This window comes from Gopherus evgoodei, chromosome 6 (genome assembly GCF_007399415.2).
Source record: "Gopherus evgoodei ecotype Sinaloan lineage chromosome 6, rGopEvg1_v1.p, whole genome shotgun sequence".
Classification (NCBI taxonomy): Eukaryota; Metazoa; Chordata; order Testudines; family Testudinidae; genus Gopherus; species Gopherus evgoodei.
In genome coordinates, this window is record NC_044327.1 from 85,363,564 (window position 1) to 85,390,251 (window position 26,688).

Below are 26,688 nucleotides of genomic sequence, written 5' to 3' on the forward strand. Positions count from 1 at the left end.
CTCTACACCAAGGGGTGGTAGTAGTGATGAATAACGATGCTGATCATGGCCAGAATTTCTTAGGAGCAGATGGGTCGGGAAATTGGGGGGAAATTAGGAATTGCAGGGATTCTGACAGGGATGCAGAAGGTGGAGGAAAAAAAGTTAAATCCTTTTATCTTATTTTTAACTCAGGTCACTGATCAGTTCACTTTGATTATTTGTGATCTACAGAAACAATGCTATAGTTTGTTTTTATGGTTAAGACCAACAGTGGAAAACCGCTGCTAGTATGAGATGCTAAATATTTAGAGTGAGGAGTCTTTGAGAAATACCAAAATACTTAAGAAATAAATAGCCATATAGAAAATATGACAAAATGGTAAAAAATACTAATGTATTTAATTTTTAAAGCATTTATATTTCAAGTATGTATATCTTTAAACAGAACTGCTGTGATCATAAAAATGGAAAAGACAGTTACTCACCTTCTTGTAACTGTTGTTCTTCGAGAGGTGTTGTTCATGTCCATTCCAATTAGGTGTGTGCGTGCTGTGTGCACAGTTGTTGGGAACTTTTTCCCTTAGCAGCTCCTGTTGCGTTGGCCAGGGAGCCCCCTGAAGTGATGCTCTCATGGCACTCAATATATGACCTGCCAACCCAACCTCCCTTCAGTTCCTTCTTGCCAGCTACTCCGACAGGGGAAGAAGGGCTGGTATTGGAATGGACGTGAACAACACCCTTCGAAGAACAACAGTTACAAGAAGGTTAGTAACCATCTTTTCTTCTTCGAGTGATTGTTCATGTCAATTACAATTAGGTGATTCCCAAGCTCTCCCACAGGATGGGGTCAGAGTTAAGGTATCTACCAAGAGCTGCACTGTCTCTAGTGTGCTGTGTGATGGCACAGTGGGTGGCAAAAGTATGCACTGAGGACCAGGTAGCCACTCTTCAGATCTCTTGGATGGACACCTAGGCCAGGAAAGCGGTGGACGAGGCCTGAGCCCTTGTCAAGTGGGCTGTTATCCAGGAAGAGCTGCGCTGCGAGGAGACTGGAAGTCCCTTCATCCAGTCCGCCACCACTATAAACAGCTGGTTTGACTTTCTGAAAGGCTTTGTGCACTCAATGTAGAACGCTAATGTCCTCCGCACATCTAACGAGTGAAACTGGCCTGTGCGTTGGTGTGCAGCTTGGGGTAGAAAACAGGTAGAAAAATGTCCTGGCTGAGGTAGAATTCAGATACCACCTTGGGGAGAAAAGCTGGTTGCAATCTAAGTTGTACCTTGTCCTCGTGTAAGACTGTGTAGGGGGGGTCGGAGGTTAATGCTTTCAGCTTCGATACCCTCCTGGCTGATGTGATTGCAACCAGAAAGGCTACCTTCCACGAGAGATACAGAAGGGAACATGTACTGAGTGGTTTGAATGGGGCTCCCATAAACCTAGCTAGGACCAGATTGAAGTCCCAAGTTGGTACTGGTGGGTGAGACTGAGGGTATAAGCGTTCCAGGCCCTTAAGGAAATGGCCTGCCATAGGATTGGAGAAAACTGAATGCCCCAACTCTCCAGGGAGGAAAGCTGAGATGGCCACGAGGTGCACCTTGATAGATGACATGGCCAGGCCTTGCCACTTCAGGTGTAGGAGGTAGTCCAGGATGAATGGTATAGATGCTTGGAGTGGAGATACTCAACTGAGATTACACCAGCACAAAAAACTGTTTCCATTTGGCCAGGTAGGCGGCTCTGGTGGAAGGTTTCCTGCTACCAAGGAGCACCTCCCTCACCAATTCCATGCACTGGAGCTCCCTTGTGTTTAAACATGAAGCTTCCAGGCCATGAGGTGCAGGAAACAGAGGTCTGGGTGAAGCAGGTGGCTGTGCTCCTGCGTAATCAGATTGGGAAGGAGCAGCAGCACATGGGGGTGCTGATTGACAGCTCCAGAAGTGTGGTGTACCAATGTTGGTGCAGCCAATCTGGAGTGAGCAGAATTACCTCTGCCTTGTCCCTGGGGATCTTGAGGAGAACCTTGTGGACGAGTGGTATCAGAGGGAAGGCATACAGTATATGGTTCCCTCAGTGCATCGTGAATGCATCCGAGATTGATCTCAGGCTGTGTGTGTGGAAGGAGCAAAATGCTGGACACTTCCTGTTGCTCCCTGTGGCGAATAGGTCTACCTGGGGAAACCTCCACTTTTGGAAGATGGAGTGGATGATGTCCATCCAGATAGACCACTCGTGACTGTGGACCGACCTGCTGAGGTGGTCTGCAAGCTCGTTGCATGCTCCCGGGAGATAGGATGCCTCCAGGTGAATGGAGTGGGCTACACAAAACTCCCACAGGTGGAGAGCCTCCTGACAGAGAGGGGAAGAGTGGACTCTGCCCTGCCTGTTTATATAGAACATGGCGATGGTGGTGTCAGTCAGCACTGCCACGCAGTGACTTTGCAATACTGTATGGAAGGTCTGTCAGGCTAGTCTTACCGCTCTGAGTTCCTTTATATTGATGTGAAGCAGGATCTCGGACTCCGACCACATGCCTTGAGTCTGTAAGTGTCCTAGGTGTGCCCTCCAGCCGAGGTCTGAGGCATCCATTACTAAGGGCATGGATGGTTGAGGGGTGGTGAATGGGACTCCTTCGCAGACCATGCGAGGGTCCAACCACCATCCTAAGGTGTCTAGCACTCATGGCAGTACCGTTGCTACTGAGTCTAGATTGTCCCAACCCAGGTGATAAGCCGTAGTAAGCCATGCCTGGAATGGTGTGAGTCTCATCCTGGCGTGCTGCACCACATAGGTGCATACTGTCATGTGTCCCAAGAGACTGAGGCATGTCCTCGCAGTGGTGGTGGGCTCTGAGCATCTGAATGACATGTGACAGGGTCTGGAATCTGGGTTGTGGCAGGATGGCTTTCACCTGAACCAAGTCCAGCATCACCCCAATGAATTCTATACATTGAGGAGGAGACCCAGCCTCTGGAAGATCTCTTTGACTAACCAGACATGGGACTCCACCTGCTCCCTAGAGCTCCCTTGCAGGAGCCAGTCATCTAAGTAGGGTATACTTGCACCTATCTCTTTTGGAGAAAGGCTGCGACAACCAACATACACTTGATGAACACCCGGGGGGCTGTTGATAACCCGAATGGGAGCACCATGGACTGATAATGTATGCAGTTGTCAATGAACCTCAGGAAGCATCTGTGGAGTGGCTAGATGCCTATGTGGAAGTATGCATCTTTCATGTCGAGGGCAGCGTACCAGTCCCCTGGATCCAGAGAAAGGATAGTTGTGCTCAGGGAGACCAAGCGGAACTTCAACTTTACCATGAACTGATTGAGTCATAGCAGGTCTAAGATGGGTCTGAGACCCACCTTTGCCTTGGGGATTGGGAAATAACAGGAATAGAATCCCTTGCCCCTTAGCTCCTGAGGAACCTCCTTCACCGCTTCCATGGCAAGGAGCACCTGCATCTCCTGGATAAGGAGTTGTTCATGAGAGGGGTCCCTGAAAAGGGATAGGGAAGGGGAGTGGGAGGGAGGGGAGGAGCTTAACTGGAGAGAATATCCCACTTCTACCATGGGAAGAACCCAGCGGTTCGATGTTATATGGGACAATGCACGGTAGAAGTGGGATGGACAGTTAAAAAAATGGGGGGAAGGATCAGCAGTCATGGCTGGTACGCAATCCTCAGGCGTCCCTTCAAAATCCTTGCTTGGGTTCTGATGTTGGCTTGGTTGGGCCCTGCTCCTGACCTGAGAGAGGGTTAGAAGGACTATGCCTGGAATTTATGTCTCTCCGGTGGTGAGTATCCTGCCTAGGGTGCGGTTGGTATTGCCTCTGCTGTTGCACCAGCTGAGGCTTGAAGGGTTTTCTCTGGTAGCAGGTGTGTGCATCCCCAGTGATTTCATGGTTGCCCTGGAATCCTTAAGGCTGTGAAGCCTTGAATCAGTCTGGTCAGAAAACAGCCCTGCACCCTCAAAGAGAAGATCCTCCAGTGTCTGCTGAACTTCCAGGGCAATCCCGGATGCTTGGAGCCAACCTCTTCTCCTCATGACCACCCCCGAGGCAATGGTACACGCCTTGGAGTAGGCCGAGTCGAGTGAGGCATGCAGGGATATCCTGGCAACTGCCTTCCTCTCCTTGACCAGAGCCAAGAACTCAGCCATTGAGTCAGTGGGAAGTAATTCCTTATATTTTGACATGGAGTCCCATGAGTTAAAATTATACCTGCTAAGGATAGCTTGCTGGTTAGCTATTCTCAGCTGTAGACCCCTGTGGCATAAATTTCCCTGCCAAAGAGGTCCATCCGTTTGCAGGGCCGGCTTTAGGCCGATTCCCCAGGATCGGGCCCCATGCCTAAGAGGGCCCTGTGCCTGCACCTAAGAGGGCCCTGCGCCATAGGGGCCTTTTTAATTTTTTTTTTTTACAGAGCCTTCACTCGCTCTGGGTCTTCGGAGGCATTTTGGTGGCGGGGGGGGGGTCCTTCACTGCTACGGAAGACCTGGAGCGAGTGAGGGACCCCCGCTGAAATGTCGCTGAAAACCCGGACCACTGCTGGATATTCGAATCGGGCCCCGCAGTTCCTAAAGCCGACCCTGTCCGTTTGGCCTCTTTGGCCTTAGGAGCTGGTGCTTGCTGGCCCTGATGCTCCTTCTTCTTCACCACAAAGACCAGCAGGGAACCAGGGCGTGGGTGGGAGAACAAAAAAAAAAAAAGTATTTTCTTTCCACATCCCTAGCTGTCAGTGGAATGGAGGCTGGAGTCTGCCACAAAGCACTATAATTGTTGGCAACAGTCTTTAATTACTGGCAAAGTCACTCTGGAAGGGCCTGACGGCATAAGAATGTTCACCACTGGGTCCTCTGGCTCAATGACTTCCTCCGCTTGGAGGCCCATATTACAGACAATGTGGCGGAGTAGGTCCTGGTGGGCCCTGTGGTCGATAGGCAGAGGACCTGAAGTTGAGGCCCCTGCCACCGCCTCATCAGGCAAAGATGAAGAAGAGGCCAGTGGAGGCACAGGGTCATCATGGCCCACCATGTGCTCAGGTTGGTCCTGGGCAGCGTTGGTGCTAAGTGGCTGAGGGTGGTCCAACGGGACCTTGGATGAAGGTGGATCTGGGGTCAGTTCCAATGTGCCTTCTGTAGTAGTGGGGGGGACAAAAAAGAGCCACCTCTGTGTCCACCATTGAGTGCCCAGTGATGCCCCGACCTAACGGACCTAGAAACCCTGGAAGGGGTACACTGGGCCTGATAAGCCCAGGGGATCCAGAAGGGCTATTGTGCAGCGGGTGGCCATTGAGGTTGCCAGGACAAAGAAGCATGTCTCTCACACTTGTCCTACCTGTGCCTACTATGCCATAAGTAGTAGGAGCCATCCTCAGAGTCTGAGGATCCCTGCGCTGGCGGTCGGTGCCAAGAGGAGGAAGTCGGAGATCAGTGCCACAACAACCATGTAGATGACCATGAACGGTGCCATGAATGGTGCTGGTCCGGAGAGGAAGATGGCCTCATCATTGCCGGTTTGTTTCTAGATGGCATCCGTATAGGCAGCGCTGGGGGCTTGTCTCTAACAGCGGGGGGCTGATGCAGAGTACTTTCTATGAGGTCCCTTACCGCTTCTAAAGTATCTGGGGTGGAGGGGGCTTCCAACTCCTCCAACAAGTGAGCCTGCCGGAGACTCATTGGGTGCTGGACTCAACAGTGCCAACTGGTTGCAGGAGTCAACAGCATGGGGTTCTGCTGTTTGGAAGTTACGTCCTTCCTCTGAGGCAGCAAGGTCATCCCTGATGGTCTCGCTCTCTGAGGAGAGTGCCCTCTATCGGCCTTCTTATGGTGCTTAAGGGGCAATGGGGATGTTGACCGGTGCCAGAACACCACACTGTGCTGTGGTGCCAGGGATCTTTGGTACTGAGGGACTCTAGCATCAGAGTCCTTCCTTGGTACCAGTTCGCGGAACGACACTGGGGCGTTGCGCACCGAGCTCAAGCCTGGGACTTGGCGGTCAGGTGCTGTGGGACGGAGTGCAACTTCCCTCAGTAGTTGTTTCAAACAGAAGTTGCATTCCTTCCTAGTCCTAGGCTTGAAAGCCTTGCAGATCTTGCAACGCTCGGACTGGTGCGCCTCCGCAAGACACCTCAAGCATGAGTCGTGAGGGTCACTGTTTGGCATAGGCTTTTTGCATAGACTGCAAGATTTAAATCCTTGAACTTGAAGCAAGCCCTGGAGCCCAAAGTGGGGTGAGGGGAATGATCCACTCATCAACTATACTACTAACAATAACTAAAACAAGAAAATAAATATTTCAAAAGAAAAACTAAGAATGGCTAAGGGAAGACTTGAAGGCACAGTTCCAACACCACCACAGATGGTAAGAAGGAACTGAAGGGGGGTCGGGTCAGCAGGGTCATATATTGAGCATCAGTAAAAGCAGCAAAGAATCCTGTGGCACCTTATAGACTAACAGAAGTTTTGGAGCATGAGCTTTCGTGGGTGCATGGCATCTGACGAAGTGAGTATTCACCCAGGAAAGCTCATGCTCCAAAACTTCTGTTAGTCTATAAGGTGCCACAGGATTCTTTGCTGCTTTTACAGATCCAGACTAACACGGCTACCCCTCTGATATTGAGCATCATGAGGGTGCCAGTCCAGGGGGCTCTGTGGCCGACCTGATGGGAACTGCTAAGGGAAAAAGTTTCTGATGACCGTGCATGCAGCATGCGCACACCTAATTGGAATCGATGTGAACAATCACTTGAAGAAAAAGTGATATTTCAGTGGGTAGGTGAGCATTCTTTTAAACACAAGTTATTGCTTTTATTAAAGTATACACACTATACATTTTGGTAAGCCTGACTTTTCAAATCATACTGCAAGTTTAAAAAGATGAAAGAGAAAACAGTATGTTTCTTTGGCAACAACGAAACAAGGTTAGCTGGTTTTAATTTTCTCTACAAAATTTCACAACACAATAGTACCCAAAATATAGATCAGGCAAAGTAGTACTAACCTCAGAAGACACAACCATCATCTGAAAATGCATATTCAACTTCTGTATATGAAAAATGATAAAAAATAAATCATTGTACTTAGGATAGTAAATTATTGTACGAAAAGGAGGGTTATGCTAGATTTTTTTTTACTAAGTGGTTCATGATGTGCGTAGTGTTTTTAAAAAAATAGTTTGAAAATATCCTTTTCTTGGTATGAGAGAATTTTCCATGTTCATTTTTATTTCATCCACAGGCATGGACAAGAATCCAGTATTTACTAATGAATAGTATCACAATCTGAAGCAGTGACTTGGGCTACATCCAGATCCCACTATTGGGCCCAAAGCCCCCCAGGTTCTTAGGCAGCAGCCTTAGCCACTGCATCACCATGATGCACTTAATCAGTACCCCTGAGCAACAGCCCTAGTACTAAAGACCTACAGGCCCACAGCACCCATACTCCAGGCCCCTGACTGGATGGACAGGCAGCACATTCACTGGGTATCTGGACTATATAAAGGTTTCAACAAGAAGAGGAAAATGTCTGAGCCTCAGATGAATGCCTGCTGGTTGCTCCCTAGACTGCCTCACCTGATCCTGCCTTGCTGCCTCATCTGTCCTTGCCTCCCCAACCCAGTGGTCTGGCCCCTAGGGTAGGATCTTCTGGCTACTGACCCCTAGAAGAACTCTGACCATTGTCCCAGGCTGCTTCTGATATGGACTGACCTGCTGGCTGCCCAACCACCCATGCACACGACTACTGCTCTGGACTATCCCCAGCCCACCTCAGCTACTGGGCATTACAGGATATTAGACTACAGTTCAGGGAGTCAGTGGGTTTTCACCAGGTTCTGCCCATGTATGTTCCTCAGTTTTTTCTTCTGCACAATAGGACACATTCATCTGACAATGCAAAGGAGCACCTTAGCCTTTTTGCATAGAGCTTGCACTGCACAGCAGCCCTGTGCTGGGCTTGGCTGGGAGGACAGGGCAAGACTGTCTGGAAACTTTCGAAAACTTTTTAATTGGCTTGTAGGGAATGGCATCATTCTCTCTCTCTCTTCCAGCCATCTCAGTGTTGCCACTGTATCACTTGGTATCATAAGACAGAGGTAATGTGATAGGATAAAAGACAAGGACAATAATAGGACAAGAAAAATAATGGAATAGTTCCATCTTAACACAGTTTGGGTTGAGAACTACAATGATTGTGCTAGCAGAATCTGTACCCTAAAGCAATGTAATATATCCACTCTAGAAAGATCTGTTCCAAAGACATACAGAGACAAGGATCTCAAAGTGCTTTAATCGTTAAGCTTCAAAATAACCATAATATATTATATAGGTACAAATAAGACAATATACAGGATAAGGTGAACTAAAAAGCAGTGTTTCCGGTGGTGGAGTAATTTTGTCCCCAAAATTAGTACAAAAATTACCAAAAATGGATAGCCTACAGAAGCAAGAAATGGTAGGCCAAATCTTAGTAATTGTCCTCAGTGCCAATTCAGAGGCTCTCACTATTTTAGTTACGTGTGGTTCTTTCCATTCCTTATGGGACACCACAATTAAAGATAAGTAAAGTAATCACTATTACTCTATTTTATTATTTAAAAAGGGAAATGAAAAAATAAACATGGTTATGCAGCTTACAATCTCTTCTGTGTGCAAAGCTTTCAACAGAGATTAAACCTTTGGTAGTGGGTCCTCCTTTGGTAGGGGTGCTCTTCTCTAGGTAAGAGAAGACCAAGAGATACTATTTCTCAAATCAGTAGTGAGTCCTGTCTCAATATATCACAAACTTTGTCCATATGGGGAGTTTAATCAGCAGTAACAGGTTCAGTATGAAAATGCCTGCAGAGAGACAATGCAATTTATTATAGTGCAATGACTCTGCATTTATTACAAACTCTGGAATCCTCTTTCAAAGTGTGTTATGTTAGATGCAAATTGAGTTAGTCCAGTGTATTGTTCCTGTGCATACAACGCTACCACATATTACTTTGGCAGTCTTCCAGCTACTGTACCATACTGCTTTACGGATGTCTGTTATTGACTTTGTTTACCTGCGTGCCTTCCACTGTTCTGAGGTCAAGTTGACCAGATGTTCCCTACCTTGTTTAAAAATTGGCAGGGGGCCATAATTCGTTCATTTGTTCCTATCACATTGCTGCAATATCACTCCAGAAGTCTTCCGACATGCCTCAAATGGCTGCTTGGAGCTGTGATGCAACCCTAGATCTCATCGCTATCTAGGGAGAAGTGTCAGTGCAGCAAGTGGGTACAGCTAGCCACCAGAATAATGATCTTTTTGTGGACACTGCTAAGGAAATGAATGCAAGGGGCCACAGCCAGGATGCTAATGAATGCTAACCACAGATGGATACAGAGCAAACAACTCATAAACTCAGACTTTAAGGCCACAAGGGACCATCATGATCATCTACTCTGACCTCCTGCATACACCCATAACCTCTGGCTGAGTTAGCTTCCTGAAATCATGATTTAATGACTTCAAGTTGCAGAGAATCCACCATTTATTCTAGTGACCCATGCTGCAGAGGAAAGTGAGAAAAACCCAGAGTGTCAGGAGGATTTTACTTTTTCCTATCAACTTTTTATTACATTATATATATAATATATATATATATGCACACACAGAGAGAAAACTATACATAAATATCTCATAATATATTAACTATTTACTACCTAACCTTAGCTATAGTTGAAACATTTCATTACATATAATTTGGTTAAAATAAATCAATTATTTGCATTATATAATTTACAAATGAAGAAAGTTTACAAAAATCCAACTAGTTAAAAATATTAACATAAGAATAGAAGCAAAATTCAGAGGAAGGAGATAGAAAGGGCAAGAAAAGGAAGTGGTTAGAGAAGTGAGGCTCATGCATTTAACAAGATCACTAAGATACTTCCAGGAAAGCATCCTATATTGCTGAGAATTTTTCTTGGATATTGGTTACAGTATACTAATTTTTTTCATGGTGGCCATGGCCAAACTTATGATGTTCATGTGCCAGTCTTCAATTGGTGGTTGCTTTTGGGATTTCCATTTGATAGTACTAGTCTTTTAGCAATTATTAGTGCTCTGCTGAGCTGAAGTTTTTCAGAATTATTTAGTTTCCAGTTAACATCAGTTAGTTTTAATGTTACAGTTAGCTTGTCACAATTTTATTTGATAGGAAAAAAATTAACTCTGCAATGAAGATCTGCCCAAAACACACAAGTTTAGGAGAATTCCCAGAGCATATGAATTAAGTTAGCACCTGCAGAATCACAGCACCAACATTTGTCTGATTTAGGAGCACCTATTTCTTAATAGTTGGAAAGGGTTCCAATGAATCCTCTGTATCATTTTTTGCTGGATTAATCATAAACAGAAATCCCAGGAATAGTTCAGAGCACTGATTGAAATTTGTTTCCATTGATTAGTAGATAAAAATTGGCCTGGTTCCTCCTCCTATTTCTGTTTTTGGGAATCTGTGTTTAATTCAAATGTGCTGGCCAGGCATGGATGCAGTTTTACCATACGTCTTGGCAATCTGGGTAATACTTGGAGAAATGAAAGCAGTTCAGCTGGATCAAGGGTAGCACAGGCACTGGGCCAAATAGATGGGAGACAGAATGTTTAAGTTGAATATATTGCCACTCCATCTTAGTCTCTAGATTGACCCTTTCTTTTAATATTGTAAAAGGAAGAAAGTATCACTTTCAACAAATTGACTGATGGTCAAAATCCCTTTCCTTATCCAATCTGGCCAAATGAAGGGGTTGCCTGCTATATAGAGTTTCAAGTTACCCCAGCTGAAGGCCTTTGTATGTAGAAGGGCTTGATTTTTAAATTTAGTAGCCATTGTATGCTAAGTATTTCTGACAGCCCCAATAGTTGACAATCATTCTGTTGGGAATTGGTAGTAATCAGAGTGCAGCACGTTGAAAAGGGATGAAGGAACAACCAATTCTGCTTCCAGCTGGAGTCAATCAGGGGTTCTACAGAATGCGGGAATGAGCCACTGTGCTGCTTGGCTAAGAATTATTGCCTGATGGTAAAGTTTAAAGTTGGGAAATCAAAAACCATATGTTTTGATAGGGATCTGCCATCTTTGTAAGGGAACTCTAAGTTTGTTACCATCACCCCATGAGAAGAACCTAAACATGTTGTTCATTTTGATCAAATAAAAAGGAGAAATATGGATATGAAGGGAATTCAGAATAAAGAGGATCCTGGGAAGAACATTCATTTTAATTATGCTTATTTGTCCTCAGATGGAGAGAGGTAGTGCCAGTCATCTATTTAAATCATTTGCTAACTGCATGATTCATGTGGCTAGACTTTTGAATTTCCTTACGGAACAGGATGCCAAAATATCTGAAGTTTGTCTGCTGCCATCTAAATGTCTCTGTAAAAAAGCCGCTTCCAACTAAATCCAATGAGATCTTAATAGCTTCCAATTTATCCTAATTTATCTTTTAGCCAGAAAATTTACCAAAGTTACCTATTGTTTGTAGGACAGACTGACCCAGATTTTTAATAAATAAGATGATGTCATCTGCATAGTTAAGGATTTGTGTCTCTTCAGTCCCTGATTTGATCCCTTGAATTTCCACATGCAGTGCTGCAAATGGTTCTAATGCTAGACTGAACAGGTGAGAGGAGAAGGGGCATCCCTCTCTAGTTCCCCAAAACAGATCAAAACAGGGTGGGGAGAAGATATTTTGCTATTTGTGAGGGTATGAGTGTTGGGTTTGGAATATAACAGCTTTATCTGTGAAATAAAGGATTTCCTCGACCCAAATTTATCCAGGGTAAGTAGCAGATATTGTGAGTTCACCCTTGTCAAAGCTTTCTCTGCATTGAATGAAATGATTGAATGGGAATTTCTAGAATGTTGATTGAATGCCATAACTCTAATCAACTGACGTGTGTTATCTGAACCAAACTTTTTTAAAATAAATCCCACTTGACTAGGAAGTACATCACTCATTACATTTTCAAGCCTCTTAACAAATATTTTTGGAAAGTATTTTTATATCTGTATTGATTAAGGAGCTCAGTCTATAGCTGTTACACTTTTGTACATCCTTATCCAATTTTAATAGTATACTAATTAGAACTTATATCAGAGGGGTAGCCGTGTTAGTCTGGATCTGTAAAAGCAGCAAAGAATCCTTATAGACTAACAGACGTTTTGGAGCATGAGCTGGGTGAATACATGCATGACATGCATCTGATGAAGTGGGTATTCACCCACAAAAGCTCATGCTCCAAAACATCTGTTAGTCTATAAGGTGCCACAGGATTCTTTGCTGCTTAATTAGAACTTGACTTCCCTCAGACCAGGAGGTTACATATCTTTCTTTAAGGCATCTTTGTAAATGTATAACAGCTAAGGGATCAGAATTTCTTTGAAACTTTGATAGCCTATCGATAGAATTCTATCAGGGCTATGGGTCTTGCCCAGACTCATTTCCTTCGTGACCTTGATTATGTCCTCTGATTGCAAAGGAGAGGCCACCCTGGCTTGCTGCTCTTCTGAGATTTGTGGGAGATTAAGAGTTTTAACAACATTATTCAGTTCTTTAGGGTCAAGTGGTGACTCATTATTCTAAAGAGCTAGATAGAATTTCAAAAATTGATCACTGATTAGTAAGAACCTGCCCTTGTTCTGATTTGAGTAATACTATTGGGACCTTTGATCTCTCATTTTTAATCTGTATGTGAGAATTTCCCCCACTCTGTCCTCTGACTCCCAGTATGGTGGTTTGGGTCTAAGAAAAGCAAATTCAGCGTGTGCTGAAGTCAGCCTATTTACTTCATCCCAAAGATAATTTTTTTTAAGATTTTCTTGAGAAGGGTAATTTGCACATTCTAAATCCACAGCTTTGAGTTGTTTGATCAATTCCAGAAGCTGAGCCTAGCTAGCCCTCTTCCTACCTACTGAGTAGGAAATGATCCTGCCCCGAATAAAAGCTATTAGTGTATCCCATAGGGTGCATCAGGATCTTTCTGGTATGTCATTTGTTTAGAAGAAAAAATAAATTTCTTCTGTGACATAGTTCTGAAAGTATTTATTTTTCATAAAAGAGGAGTTCAGTCTCCATCTTTTACAAGTCCAATTAGTATCGGGAGGGGAAAACTATAGTATCATTGGGCATGAGCAGAGATCATGATAAACTTGTTTGCATTATTAAGCATGGAGTCTACCAGATTAATAGAAATCAGAAAGAAATCTATTTGTAAATGTGAAGGTGGAGGGGCGGGGAAGTAAAATCCTTCAGGGTAGGGTTTTGCAACTGCCATATATCTTTTAACCGCAATTCTTCCACATAATGTTTTATAATGTTCCTAGATGTGACTATGTACAGTGGGGCCAGCCTAACTTGTCTAAAAAAATAAAAGTCCAATGCCTCATTAAAAACTCCTGGTATGATGATTTATTCTAGTGGGACAGTAATTAATTTAGAAAAAAAAAGCATTTAAAAAAAACTTGGATCATTTTAAGTTAGTCCATATAGATTAATTAAGATATACGTAGAGTGAGATCTTAGCCTTCACCAGCAAAAATCTATCTTCCTCATCTTTATTTACATCTAGAATGTGTAGTCTTTTGTTAAATAATATTTCTACACTTTTGGCTGCAGAGAAGAAATTGTTAAACACCCATCCATCCCTCCTAAATTTCACTGCCTGAAAGTCATTAGGCTTTCCTGTAGGAAGATATCTGCTTTCAGTGTTTTCAAATGAGTAATCATTCTTCTTCTTTTCAGTCGGTGATTCACCTCTTTGATGTTCCAGAGAATACTATTTATAATATTAGCTAGAAAGAGATTTTAAGTCAAATATCTCTTTATCAGGTGTCTGAATTGTGTCATTGCTTGGGCCACTGTTAGTTCCAAATTTCAGAAAAGTGTATCTGGGTTCCTCCTCACTGTTCTGGGGACATGAGAGGGAGGGAACGGGAAGAGGATGAGGCAGACCAGGAAAGGAAAAAGATTGGTATAATGGGGGAAACAGAAAAACAGAGAAAAAGAAATGAAGTGATGAAAACTGGCCAAGGATCACAAACATATATAACTCTTATCCAAACTGAAACAAGATCTAAGTCCAGGAGGTTTACAAGGAAGTGGTCTCATCACACAAGGAAGTGGTCTCCCCCACCCCCAATACACTCCAATGGGGTACAACTGATTTCCCTTTAATTTCACAAAGCAGAAATAGTCTTGTATCAAGGGAAGGCATGGTTTCTGCACTATTCACAACAAAAGTAAAAGAGGGTAGAAGGAGGAAGAAGGCTGGCATCTAATCTTAAGAACAAGTCTACAGTGGCTCTGTGGATGAGGGAAAAGCAGTGGACGTGTTATTCCTTGACTTTAGCAAAGCTTTTGATATGGTCTCCCACAGTATTCTTGCCAGCAAGTTAAAGTAGTATGGATTGGATAAATGGACTATAAGGCGGATAGAAAGCTGGCTAGATCATCAGGCTCAACAGGTAGTGATCAATGGCTCCATATCTAGTTGGCAGCCAGTATCAAGCGGAGTGCCTCAAGGGTCGGTCCTAGGGCCAGTTTTGTCCAATATCTTCATTAATGATCTGGAAGATGGCATGGATTGCACCCTCCGCAAGTCTGCAGATGACACTAAACTGGGAGAAGTGGTAGATATGCTGGAGGGTAGGGATAGGACACAGAGGGACCTAGACAAATGGGAGGATTGGGCCAAAAGAAATCTGATGAGGTTCAACAAGGACAAGTGCAGAGTCCTGCACTTCAGACAGAAGAATCCCATCACTGCTACAGTCTAGGGACCGTGTGGCTAGGCTGCAGTTCTGCAGAAAAGGACCTAGAAGACGAGAAGCTGCATATGAGTCAACTGTGTGCCCTTGTTGCCAAGAAGGCTAACTGCATTTTGGGCTGTATAAGTAGAAGCATCACCAGCAGATCGAGGGATGTGATCATTCCCCTCTATTTGGCATAGGTGAGGCCTCATCTGGAGTACTGTGTCCAGTTTTGGGCCCCACACTACAAGAAGGATGTGGAAAAATTGGCAAGAGTCCAGCGGAGGGCAACAAAAATGAGTTACAGGCTGGAGCACATGATTTATGAGAGGCTGAGGGAACTGGGATTATTTAGTCTGCAGAAGAGAAGAATGAGGGGGGATTTGATAGCTGCTTTCAACTACCTGAAAAGGGGTTCCAAAGAGGATGGCTCTAGACTGTTCTCAATGGTACCTGATGACAGAACAAGGAGTAATGGTCTCAAGTTGAAGTGGGAAAGGTTTAGGTTGGATATTAAGAAAAACTTTTTCACTGGGAGGGTGGTAAAACACTGGAATGGGTTACTTAGGGAGGGGGTGGAATAGCCTTCCTTAGAGGTTTTTAAGGCCCAGCTTGACAAAGCCCTGGCTGGGATGATTTAGTTGGGGATTGGTCCTGCTTTGAGCAGGGGGTTGGACTAGATGACCTCCTGAGGTCCCTTCCAACCCTGATGTTCTATGATTCTAAATTACACAAATTGTTTAAATATTCTTATTCCAACATAAATAAATCATTTGCAGATAAGGGTTCATTAGCAGAACAGTTCTGCCTCAACTTTGCCTCCTAGCGCCTTGTCCATGCTGTCTTATAGTGTGAATGTCATTGCCCAATAGTTACATCAGCAATGTAAATCAGTGTGATGGGATTGCTCTACTCACCACTGGACGCACTGCCTCCTGGTGATTTTGCAGGTTAGCTCGGTCACGCCAACACCCCTTCCATCAGCTACTTTCCATCATTTTCTCTTCTGCAGCCCCTTTCTCACTCCAGGAACTGTAATGTCTTCTTCATGACTCAGCCCTCCAGCCAGGGTTCCCTGTTCCGGAGGGAAGTGTTTCAAGTAGTCTCAGGCAGTCTTCCACTTCACTGCCTCACAGTGCCAATCCTATAGTGGCAGCCAGGGGAACCCAGGCCCTCATCTACTCCAGGTTCCAGCTCAAGAGATCCTCTACACAGCATTCAAGGTCCGTTCTCTGCAACTTGCTGCCTTTCCCTGAGCTGCTTCCATACCTCCTGGCCCTCCCCACTCCTCTGGGTTTGCCAGTCTTTTCACTCCCTCCTCCCAGGGAGTAACCTTAGGCTAGTGTTTTTCAAACTTTTTGATAGAAGGGACCGGCTTGCTGCCTTCCTAAACTGTGTCAGGGAGATCTCAGTGACTGGTGCCTGTCCACCGACTGGTCACTGAGTTGCCTAAATGAGTGTTTGTTTCTCATCTCTGCAGCACCCACAAACATAGCTTCCTTTTCTGACCACTGTAGACTCCCCTGCAGTCCCCGACTCCTGGGCTTTGTACAGGCCCCTCCTAGTCCTGTTCAGCTGAGCATCATTTAATCTATCCCTATTCCCTGGCTCCTCCTCCAGGTGCAGCCTCGGGAGCTAACTGGCCTCCCTGGCCATCTTCACCCTTTCAAGCCTTGTGTGGGGTAGACAACCCATCACAAGCAGCATAACATTTATTTCAGCTCATTTAACAAAAATAAAAACTAAAGAAAAGAACCTGAACGAGCATTGAGAAAACATCTAACAGTCTCATAACAACACATTCTCAGTAATTTAGTGAATCATAACCAATAATAATCATTCTTGGATAGGGTTTTAGTAGATCAGATTTCTTTACATTTGGGGAATTGAAAAGATGTGTCATTAAACTGAAATTGCCATTACATTGTTTAGATCTGGTATCTCTATAGAGAATATTTCCCTGGTATCTGCCTGGCAGTTCTTGCTCAAGTGCTCAGGGTCTAATAGACTGCCATATTTAGGATCAGGAAGGAATTTTCTCCCTGGTCAGATTGGCAGAAACCCTGGGGGGGTTTAATCTTCCTCTGCAGCATGGGGCATGGGTCACTTACAGGTTTAAACTACTGTAAATGGTGACTTCCCTGTAACTTAAAGTTTTTAAACCATAATTTGAGGACTTCAGTAACTCACCCAGAGGTTAGGAGACTATTTCAGGAATGGGTGCAGTTCTGTGGTCTGCAATCTGCAGGTCGTATTAGAGTATCACGATGGTCTCTTCTGATCTTAATGTCTATGAGTCTATAAGTGTACCTTTAGGGCAAATGAATTGAATATTTCCAGATTTACTATAACCCTCAAATCTAGGAAATTAGATAGGGATGAAACAAAAGGGAGCAAGGGAGGGAGATTAAAAAGGACGGTGGGGAGAAGATTGGAAAAATGACTAGTAGGGAGAGTGCCTCAAACAGAAAACAAAAATCACACTCCTCTGTTGAACCATGTCAATACATGGATATAAAAAGTTTCCAGCTCCAATTAAGCGATTTTCCTAGAGTCAGGATTGCAAAGGTGGATATGCTCCTGGTGACTGGAATCATGAAGGGGTAGGGTAGAAGCAAGCAAAGCAGATACATCCATGTTGTTTGTACTCCAACCTGCTAATTGAAGCAGTCAGAGCCCATAGTTGCTTCCTGAGTTTGGATGGAGGGTTAAAATTCAGTAAAAGATAGGATCTTTCTCTCCACCCACTTGCTCCCTTGCTGGCTCCATCTGCTGCTGAAAGTTCAAAAAATGAAACATGACAGTGGCTCCAGCAGTCAGTCTCCCTACTCCAAATTGGTTGGCTATGGACCAGTAACAATAAAGGGTGGGCAACTACCAGATGGCAGCGGCGACCTGATTCTTGATGAGTATCGGCACTGCATGCTCAGGATGAACTGAACACAGATCTCAAAAAAGGTCACCTTTGCCCTCCTTAAATTCCCTTACCACTGCTGGTCATCCATGTCTGCAGAACAATCCTTTTCCACCAATCAACACTGGTTTCCTGAACACAGAAATGGCGATGTGCCATGTGAAGCTGCTCCAGGAACGGCTCTTGTAGTAGCTCAGCGTCTTTCTCATCTTCCTTCTTCTGCTGCTGGAAGAACTACTGTTGCAGCCAGATCATCATCTGTTGGGTGCTGTGGCAGGCAAAGTCCAAAACTGAAGTCACATTGCTCCAAGAGCCAAAATACGGTCCAAGCAGCCTCAGTGTGTTCTAAGTTACCAGTATACCCTGTGTGGTGTATTGTTGTGTCCATGTTGGCTGACAGCAATTCAAAAATGGGACTAGCCCACCCAGAGAGAGGAGCAGCTTGGGACAGAGAGAGCGGAATCATGGGATTTCTGAATGTCTTCTGTAAAACATTTCTCAATCCTAAATATTCTCCTTAAAGTTCAAAGAATTAAGACAGAGTGTTTATAAAACAAGTCAGTTTCAACAAGTATATTTCAGGAGTTCTTTGTGTGGGTTTAAACTAATGGTTTTCTTTGCAAAAGGGAAAGGGGGTAACAAAGGCCATTTTTGTGACTTTATTGCTGTGATAACACATCCCAAGCATTACGCCTGTGGAATAGAGAATAGCCTTATGTTATTTTACACAGCTAGGTCTTTCTTTTAAAATGAATAGTTTACAAACTTTATTTTTTTAAGATAAGGATATTCTCTATACCAGAATAGTATCTCCTTTTTGAGACTCAGTGCTTCTCATGGGTTGACAGAAAGCAAAGCTCTCACAGAAATTCTTTACCTTGAACATTTCATATAATTAAATAAGCAACTAAAACATAAGCATGTAATCTGTTTTCTCCAAACATCATAGTAATGGAAATAATTGTATCTCCTAAAATTCAGTAAATGCACAGGCAAGTTTGTAATAAAGGTTATTCACATGTAGTAACTTGAGTTCTTTGAGTGGCCTCTGCACATTAACATTCCATCAGTCATAGGCAGCTCAGACGGTGGAACTTAGTTAACGGTGCTCATTGGAGTGCTCACATGCCTCTCCTGTCTCCAGTGTGCTCCTGAACAGTCTAAGACAGTGGCTATAAAAAGGGCACAACTACAGCCTCAGTTTCTTCCTACTGCTTCCTCTAAATGAATCAAAATTAAGACTCCGAGGAAGAAGGGAAGATGATCAAGGTGTGTGACTATGTAAAGGTACATATCGAAGAACTCCAATGATGGATAAGTGACCTCTGTTTCTTCTTCAAGTGACCTCTACATATGCACAGTATGCAGTGCTATACAGGAAGGTGGGATGAGAAATGTTAATTAAAAAATTATTGCAATACTGGTCTATCAAATTGAGCGTCTGTTCTGGACTGCAGGACTAATGAGTAATATACTTGATCAAACCCATCTAGCTAATAATTGTGGTGATATTACCTGCTCTTTAGTATTACATGCATAAGTCACAAATAGTTTTGATGTCTAAAACTTTTAGTCCTATCGAGGTAAGAGGCTAAAGTTCTTTTTATGTCTAGAGTATGTTAATCTGTCTCCCACTTATGTGTATGAGATATGGGGGATAAAAGGGTATGTTTATGGACTGAGTGAGATGGAAATCTATAAACACTTCTGGGAGAAATTTTGTATCAGAATGTAAAACTACTTTATTTTTAAGAAGCACTGTGAATGGAAGCGCCTGTAACTCACTTATTCTCCTTGCAGATGTAATAGCAATAAGAAAAACTGTCTTAATAGATAAATGAAATAAAGAATATTGTTTCTTGTCAATTACTCTCTGTAATGGGGGATTGGAGGAAACGCATATAGGAGAATGTGGTTCCAAGGATGGAGAAAGGTATCAGAGATGGATCGATCACATTTTCCATGACCTCAAGCAAAATATCCAATCCCAGTCTGTTTGTGTCTGGAGTTGACCCCAATAAGAGAAGACTTCATGTATTGCTGTGTCTTTGAATGACCATTTGTGATCATCCACCTTTTGTCTATTCAGTTGGTTTGTCAGACCATTCTGTTGCCCCACCAGATGCATCACTACAGGGTTAAGCTCCTGTGTAATGCACAATTCCCATACTCTTCTGCATAGTTGGGAATGATGAGCACTGCTTTGCTTGTTTATGCAAAATATTGTAGTCTGTGATCACCTGTATTATGCCCAATGCCCTCTCTTAATTCTACCTGATATATGTTACAATTTTTGTTGTCGGTATTCCAAAGACCTTGAGCTGTGAGACTGCCTCAATGGGCATCCCAACCTGTGTTGGCAGCATCTGTCATTGCTGTTGTGAATGATAGAAGATGATAGAAGAGAACTTCTCTGAGTACATTTTATGGAACTGTCCACAAGTTTAGAGGCAGCAGGATACTTTTTGGAATGGTAATTTTTCATGTCAATTTCGATACAGCATTAACTTTCTGGACACCACCACCACAACAGCATCCAGCAGTTCTGTGTCATCTGATGCAGTATAGGTAGCAATTAATATCAACCATCCTAATTTAAAAAAACAACTCAAGCATGCTGAATCCAGTATTCTAGTAATTTGTACAATTTTGTTTGAAAGTAATTTTTCCACAAAGTTATTAAATTCATTTTATTTAGACTATCTAGTTAACTAGCTCTGTCTTTTCAAACATTCATGACATAAATTGTAACAGAGACTTGTTGGTATGTTTCAAAAGAGTGGCTGAGGAATGTCACTATGTAAGCATCTTAGCATACATGCAACATGTTTCAGGTGATACATGACCAGGATTCATCACTGAATTTGGTCGCTGGTTAGATCATTAGCTTCCGTGGCCTGGGCCGGGTACTGACAGGCAGCACGACACATGAGACTGCACAAAGGGACCTGAAAGATTCTAATATAGACTGCTGCTGCAAAAACAATGTTGATATGAAACAGATAACATGCAACTGGAGTTGGAATTAAATTTTCCAGTTTCCAAACATAACACAATAAAAATCACAAGTGAAAGCTTTGTGCACATGAGCTTGATGAGATAACATCAAACAAATCTAATGGAAAGTTAAGTGCAGAAATAAATCTATTACAACCTTAACAAAGGGCCTGTGATCACAGACAGCTGGGTGATAAAAACAACAAAAAAGGTTATAATTATGCTGGAAGAAAATTACACTTAAAAATATATAAAATAATTCAGAAGCTGAATATTGAAGATGACCACAGAGAATACTGTTTTTTAAAAAGTGGTGGGTGGCAGTTGCTTTCATTCAAAAATAAATTTTAAGCAGTGGTAAACTCAGAAAGTCAGTTTCTGTTTTACTTTAATTATAATACATTTGGGGTGAAAGTATATTTCTCTCTTACTGGTGGGGGGGGGCAGGTGCCCCCACTGCCCCCGGAAGAAGCGGGACCTCAGGCAGAAAGACAGGACTAGAGGTCAGCGGCCGGAGCCCCAGGCCCTTTTAAATCACCAGCCCTGGGGTAGCTGCTCCTTTGGTCCCCCCGTGAGCGGTCCGGGGCAAGTGAAAAGGGGCAGGGACGTTAAAGCGCTGCTTCGGCAGTGTCCTTTTGCTGCGGCAGTGCTTTAAAGGACCCTGCAGGGACCCAGCAGGGCTGCCGATGGCAGGAAGGTGGCACTTGCCCCTATGAGTACTGAGTACTGCTAGGGGAAAAACTTCCGGTACCGGTGCACATGGTGAGCACGCACACCTACTGTGGAATACACATGAGCAATCACTCAAAGAAAAACACAATCAGTACTAATGGAAAAAGTAAAAGCCAATAAGAAAACTGTTGAGGGAGCTCAGTGGAATAAGAAGGCAGATGAACAGGCTAAAAAGGGAGCCAAGGAGGAGATGATATGGCATCCAGAATTGCAGTTGGCCCCAATAACAAAAATAGAGGGAGAAAAGATAGAAGAAATTGATTTAGTAGCTTTACAAAGACAAGATCCTGAAATAAAAAACTGGTGTCAAAAGAAAAACACCTGGGATGGAAAATTTGGCAGCATGAAACAGGATTGGTGCTAGCTACTAAAAGGGAGTATAATATGTCTGTGTGAGTGGTTCCAATGGAAATTAGATCTGAAATGATCTCTCTAGTTCATGATAATGGGCATTTAGGAATAGATAAGACTCTCAGTAGGTAACGAATGGCAGGATGGTGGCCAATTATTAGGGTGGATATAGAGCAATATGTGAACAACTGTTTACTTTGTGCAGCAAATAATGCAGATGTTACCAGAGATTCTCTTTTACCTTTCTTTTTCACTTGCTTAACTTCTGTGCAGTTTACATTATAGCACCCTGGAGAGAGATACTGATGGGAGGGCGGGAGTGAGAAACATCTAACAATTTACCTCTCCTAATTAGCATTTCAAAGATAGCGTTAATATCAGAGTGCATTAGTTTGCAAGAAACAGTAGTTAGATTTAAGCTAGAGGCTTTAGAGAAGTTATAATTAATGACAGTTTGTAGTTAAAAATCCAGCATGGCCACCACTATTTTCTCAAGAATTAATGACCTAAATTTATCTCTTCAAGGCCTCAATATAACAGCTTTCAATGTGCAAGAGCAAGTTGAATCCATGATAAAGAAGTTGCAGTAATCTTCATGACTTCTTGGCAGAACATAAACTTCAGCTGGATCAGTGCACTAAAACGAATATAACTGCACACCTAAAAGGACTTTGCACAACTTTCAGGGAATACTTTCCAGCTAAGTCAGGCAATAATGACTGGATTCATAACCCTTTTGATTATACCACTTTCTCAACACAGATATTGAACACTGAGGAAAAAGAGAAATTGACTGAGATCTCCTGTGATTACGAACTGAAAAGGAGTTTCAGAAATCTGCCATTGATCAACTTTTGGCTGAGTTTAAGAAACGAGTACCCCCTTCTGGCAGAAAAAGCTACTGCAGGTTTGTTACCATTTTCAACAACATACTTATATGAGAAAGCATTTTCCTCATATGTACATCTGAAAACCAAATACAGAAACAGTCTTGATGCCAAACCAGACCTGAGACTTTATCTTTCTCCAGTGGTTCCAAACTTCCAAGAGCTGTGCAGAGCAAAATAAGTGCATCCATCATACTGAGGAAATTAAACTTAAATCTCTGGAAATATTCATTTTTAGGAGCGAGTTCACGAGATTTCACAATTTAATGAAAGGGGTTTGCAGGTTGTTAAAGTTTGGGAACCACTGCAATAGAGTAATGCAAGATTTAATCCAAAAAAAGGGGGATGTATATAAAATAATAATATATAATAATAATAAAATATGTGTGGTCATTTTTTGTTTAAATTTAATAGAGAAAGACAGAAAGAAATAAAGAAAAAATGAGAGAGTGAGAAAGGAAGGAAAGGAAGCATGGCAGGAGAGGGGTTTGAGGACCTCCCAGAATTAAATGAACAGGGAAAGTTAGATATGCCCGTAGAAGGACTATTAGAATTAATAGCAGCTGCAGAAGACAAGGATAGTGGCATAGATGAAGAGCCAGAGGAGGAGCAGGTGCCACCTATGGGTGACAGCCCAGCTGTTTTTGGACCCATCTGGAAGACCATTGATCCCAATAACAGTTAATTCAGCAGAGGAGGAAATGTTCTGTTACTTAGATATGGGGTCTAATATTTCAATTTTAAACACTGTGATAGGCTTTGACTTTGTGCAATATGCCTCGGATGTTTGCCAGAAGCTGGGAATGGGCAACAGGGGATGGATCACTTGATGATTTCCTGTTCTGTTCATTCCCTCTTGGGCACCTGGTATTGGCCACTGTCAGAAGACAGGATACTGGGCTAGATGGACCTTTAGTCTGATCCATTATGGCCATTCTTATGTTCTTATGTATGGTTATGAGAGCATTAGGAGGACAGACCCCAATATCCCTAACCAGACCAATATCAATTAATGTAGGATTCCAACTATTGAATAATGTCCGGCTTGGCCTGATGGACCAGGAGGAAGGGTCATACGCAATAATCAGGGTGAATATTCTAGGAATGTTGGATTGTCTGATCAATGTGGGGAACAGAATATTCTGGAATGCCAATTAACAGGGGAAAAAAATTGTTAAAATAGGTAGTCATAGTATTATTGTATTAAAATAGTTGGTCAGTATATGTATTAATAATAGTTGAATAATAGTTAAAAATAGTAGTTATAGATAGGTAAAACAGAATAAGAATTGTATTGTATGTATGTGTTACATATATTTTCATAAAGTTAATAGTTAATTAAATAAATACACACTTTTATAAAGGAAAAAGAGTCTTTTGTTATTCCTATCTCACAGACAAGAAAAGTCAAATGGTGAAAGATGCAGTTCTATTCATCCTGGCTCTTCTGAGTATTTGTGGCTACTGCTGATTCTGCTAGTGTGCAAATTTGGATGCAAAGAAATAAAAAATGACAATTGAATGGACCAAGTTCAATCAAATGGCTATTGTCATGGGTGGCAGGCCAGGGAAGGCTTCCCTAGCACAGCCGCTGCTGCCAAATGCCTGGGCCATGCTGGCCCCACCTTTTCCCCTCCCTGCTTGAAGTGGGCTTCTGCATTCCGCCGCAAGTTTTTTCTTATTTAATATGCTCTCTGCAGGTTCCAGGGCAGCTAAGGAGGCTGTATCTGCTATTCAACTTTGTGGGTCCATTGGCCTCCCCAGGGAAATTACTAAAGAACCCAGGAAGCTGAGTAGCAGGTACAGCCTCCTCAGCCACTCCGGAACCTGCATGGGGCATATAAAAGCTGAAGCTCATCATTCTCTGCAGTTGCTGCTGCTCCAGTCTCCAGCGCTCCATCTCCAACTCCCTCTCCGGAGATCCCCACTGTCACTTGCTGTTACCAGTTCCTCCTCTCTTCCCTGCTCAGCTGCCATCCCGCATGACCCCCTCCCCCACTTGTTCTCCTTGCCCAGACACTTGCCTTGCCAGTTCCTCTTCTCCACTCCTCATCCCTCTCCTTGCTTGGCCTCCTGCTGCTCGCCGCAGTTCCCCTCTCCCTGTTCAGCACCCCACTTCCACTTGCTGTGTGGGTTTCCTCCTCTCCACACCAGCCACTGCTCGCCAGGTTCCTCCTCTCCACTTCTCCGCCCACCCCGCTCAGCTCCCCTGCCACTCACCGCAGTCCCACTCAGCCCCTTCCCTGCTTGCTGCGTGGGTTTCCTCCCCCCACCCCCAGTCGCTGCTCGCTGGGTTCATCCTCTCCACTCCTCCTCCCCTCTCCCCTCATCCAGTCCCCCTTTCCCTGCTCAGTCCCCCCTGCTTGCTAGGTGGGATGGGGCAGGAGGAGAAGAGGGGGGCATGAGGCAAGTGGGGAGGGGCAGGGTCTGGGGAGGAGCGGGCGTGGAGTGTGGCTGGGGCCGTGGGCAGAAGGAGGAGGACTAGGAGATAACCTCCCTGAGTGGAAGCTTTACCTGCTGCTCATGGCTATTGCCAATAGTAATGTGGGGGGGGGGGGTTGTTTACAATTCCAGAAATAAGTGCAAAACTTCAGAATAATAAAAATCTTAATGGGACCTATAAGGGCTATAAATGTTATTGCACAAGATCACTCAGGCAAAACGCTTATTACAGACAATATTCATAAGTGTTTTATTATATTTGCCCCTCTAAGAAAGGGAACCTTAGGGTCCCATGACCACCCCTCACCAGAGTCAACAAAATGTGACTGGGCAGCTATAGAAGGAAAAGGTGCAATACAGGGAAAGGCAGTAAGAACCAGACAATGGTGATGTGCACTAAACAGACAAGTTTGAAATACTCACATGTTATGATAGTCGCTTGGTAGCCCCAGAAAAGATAATAGTATCCCTTTTGTAATTAAAATACCAACAAATAGCATCCAGGCAAAAGAAGGGAAAAATAATATTACAATGATGTGTGTCCTCGGATATAGATAAGAAGAAATGGAGTTTAGTACATCAAACCAAAACATTAAATATGAAAGAGGGTCATACTCAATGAATAAACCCACCAACTCCATGGGATAAACTGAAAATTATCCAAATTTCTATAATATTAAGTGGACAGAAATGTCAATGGATTTGGGTAAACAAGGGAGAAACATGGGCACATATAATCGATATGTCATTGACACAGCAAAATAAGACAATTATAAATGATGGCCAAGGGAAAGGTAAACCTATGCTATGGTACATACGTGGAGGGATATGTATATGAAATTAAACTGGAATAAATAAGTGTACACAAATTTTAGGGAAAAGCCCTTCATGTGCTTTCATAACATGGTATGCCTCCAAATGGACAAAAGATAAAGAATTATTATTAAAATGGGCTCACAACAATGCTAAAATAAAGGATGCTTTATTTAATGTCATTGATCCAGAATGAGGAGTTAGTAGAGTAAGCACTCAGTGTGAAATACAAGCAAAAGTAGTATTTAGGAATCAATTGAGCATGCAAGCACTGTGGTATACACCAGGGATTGGTAACCTTTGAGATGCGGCCCACCAGGGTGCCCTGGTGGGCTGGGCTGATTTGTTTACCTGCCGCATCCACAGGTTTGGTGGGAAGTGGTGGCCAGCACATCTCTCGGCCTGCACCACTTCCCGCAGCCTCCAGTGGCCTGCGGCGGCGAACCGCAGCCAGTGGGAGCCGCGATCGGCCGAACCTATGGACACAGCAGGTAAACAAACCGGCCCAGTCCACCAGGGTGCTTACCCTGGCGGGCTGCGGGCCGAACGTTGCCAATCCGTGGTGTAGACAAATAATAGAGGGTAGTGAATGTAAGAGAAATGGTACAGGCCAAGTTTTATTTGTCTATTGGGATGAAGGTAGTATAATTAAAACAAAAAGACATGGAAGTGGAATATGGAGAATCACTGGCCCTCAGATCAATTTTACTTTTACTATTCTATGGATATCCAAACCTAAACCAATTAACGTTGGTCCTTATATAGTAAGACAGGATGTGAAAACA

The 26,688-nt window shown here is 43.5% G+C and overlaps 1 protein-coding gene across 4 annotated transcripts in view; it reads right to left on the reverse strand.

The window, feature by feature from the left end:
* The window catches only part of FAM151B (family with sequence similarity 151 member B), an 83,065-nt gene that overhangs the window by 21,518 nt on the left and 34,859 nt on the right, over positions 1 to 26,688 (reverse strand). Inside the window, exons 7-8 of one of the 4 annotated variants that reach the window (XR_004000909.1) lie at positions 16,958 to 17,949; positions 15,469 to 15,842 (exon numbers count right to left, since the gene is read on the reverse strand). The exons of 1 other annotated variant lie outside the window; for it this stretch is intronic. Coding sequence is in view for 2 of the 3 variants with exons in the window: in XM_030566570.1 (XP_030422430.1) it covers positions 20,797 to 20,864 (68 nt within the window). In the remaining variant the exon portion in view is untranslated. Of the gene's footprint in view, positions 1 to 15,468; positions 15,843 to 16,957; positions 17,950 to 20,365; positions 20,865 to 26,688 lie in introns of those variants that run through there. 2 more of the 4 variants (XM_030566572.1, XM_030566570.1) reach the window with 2 other exon arrangements.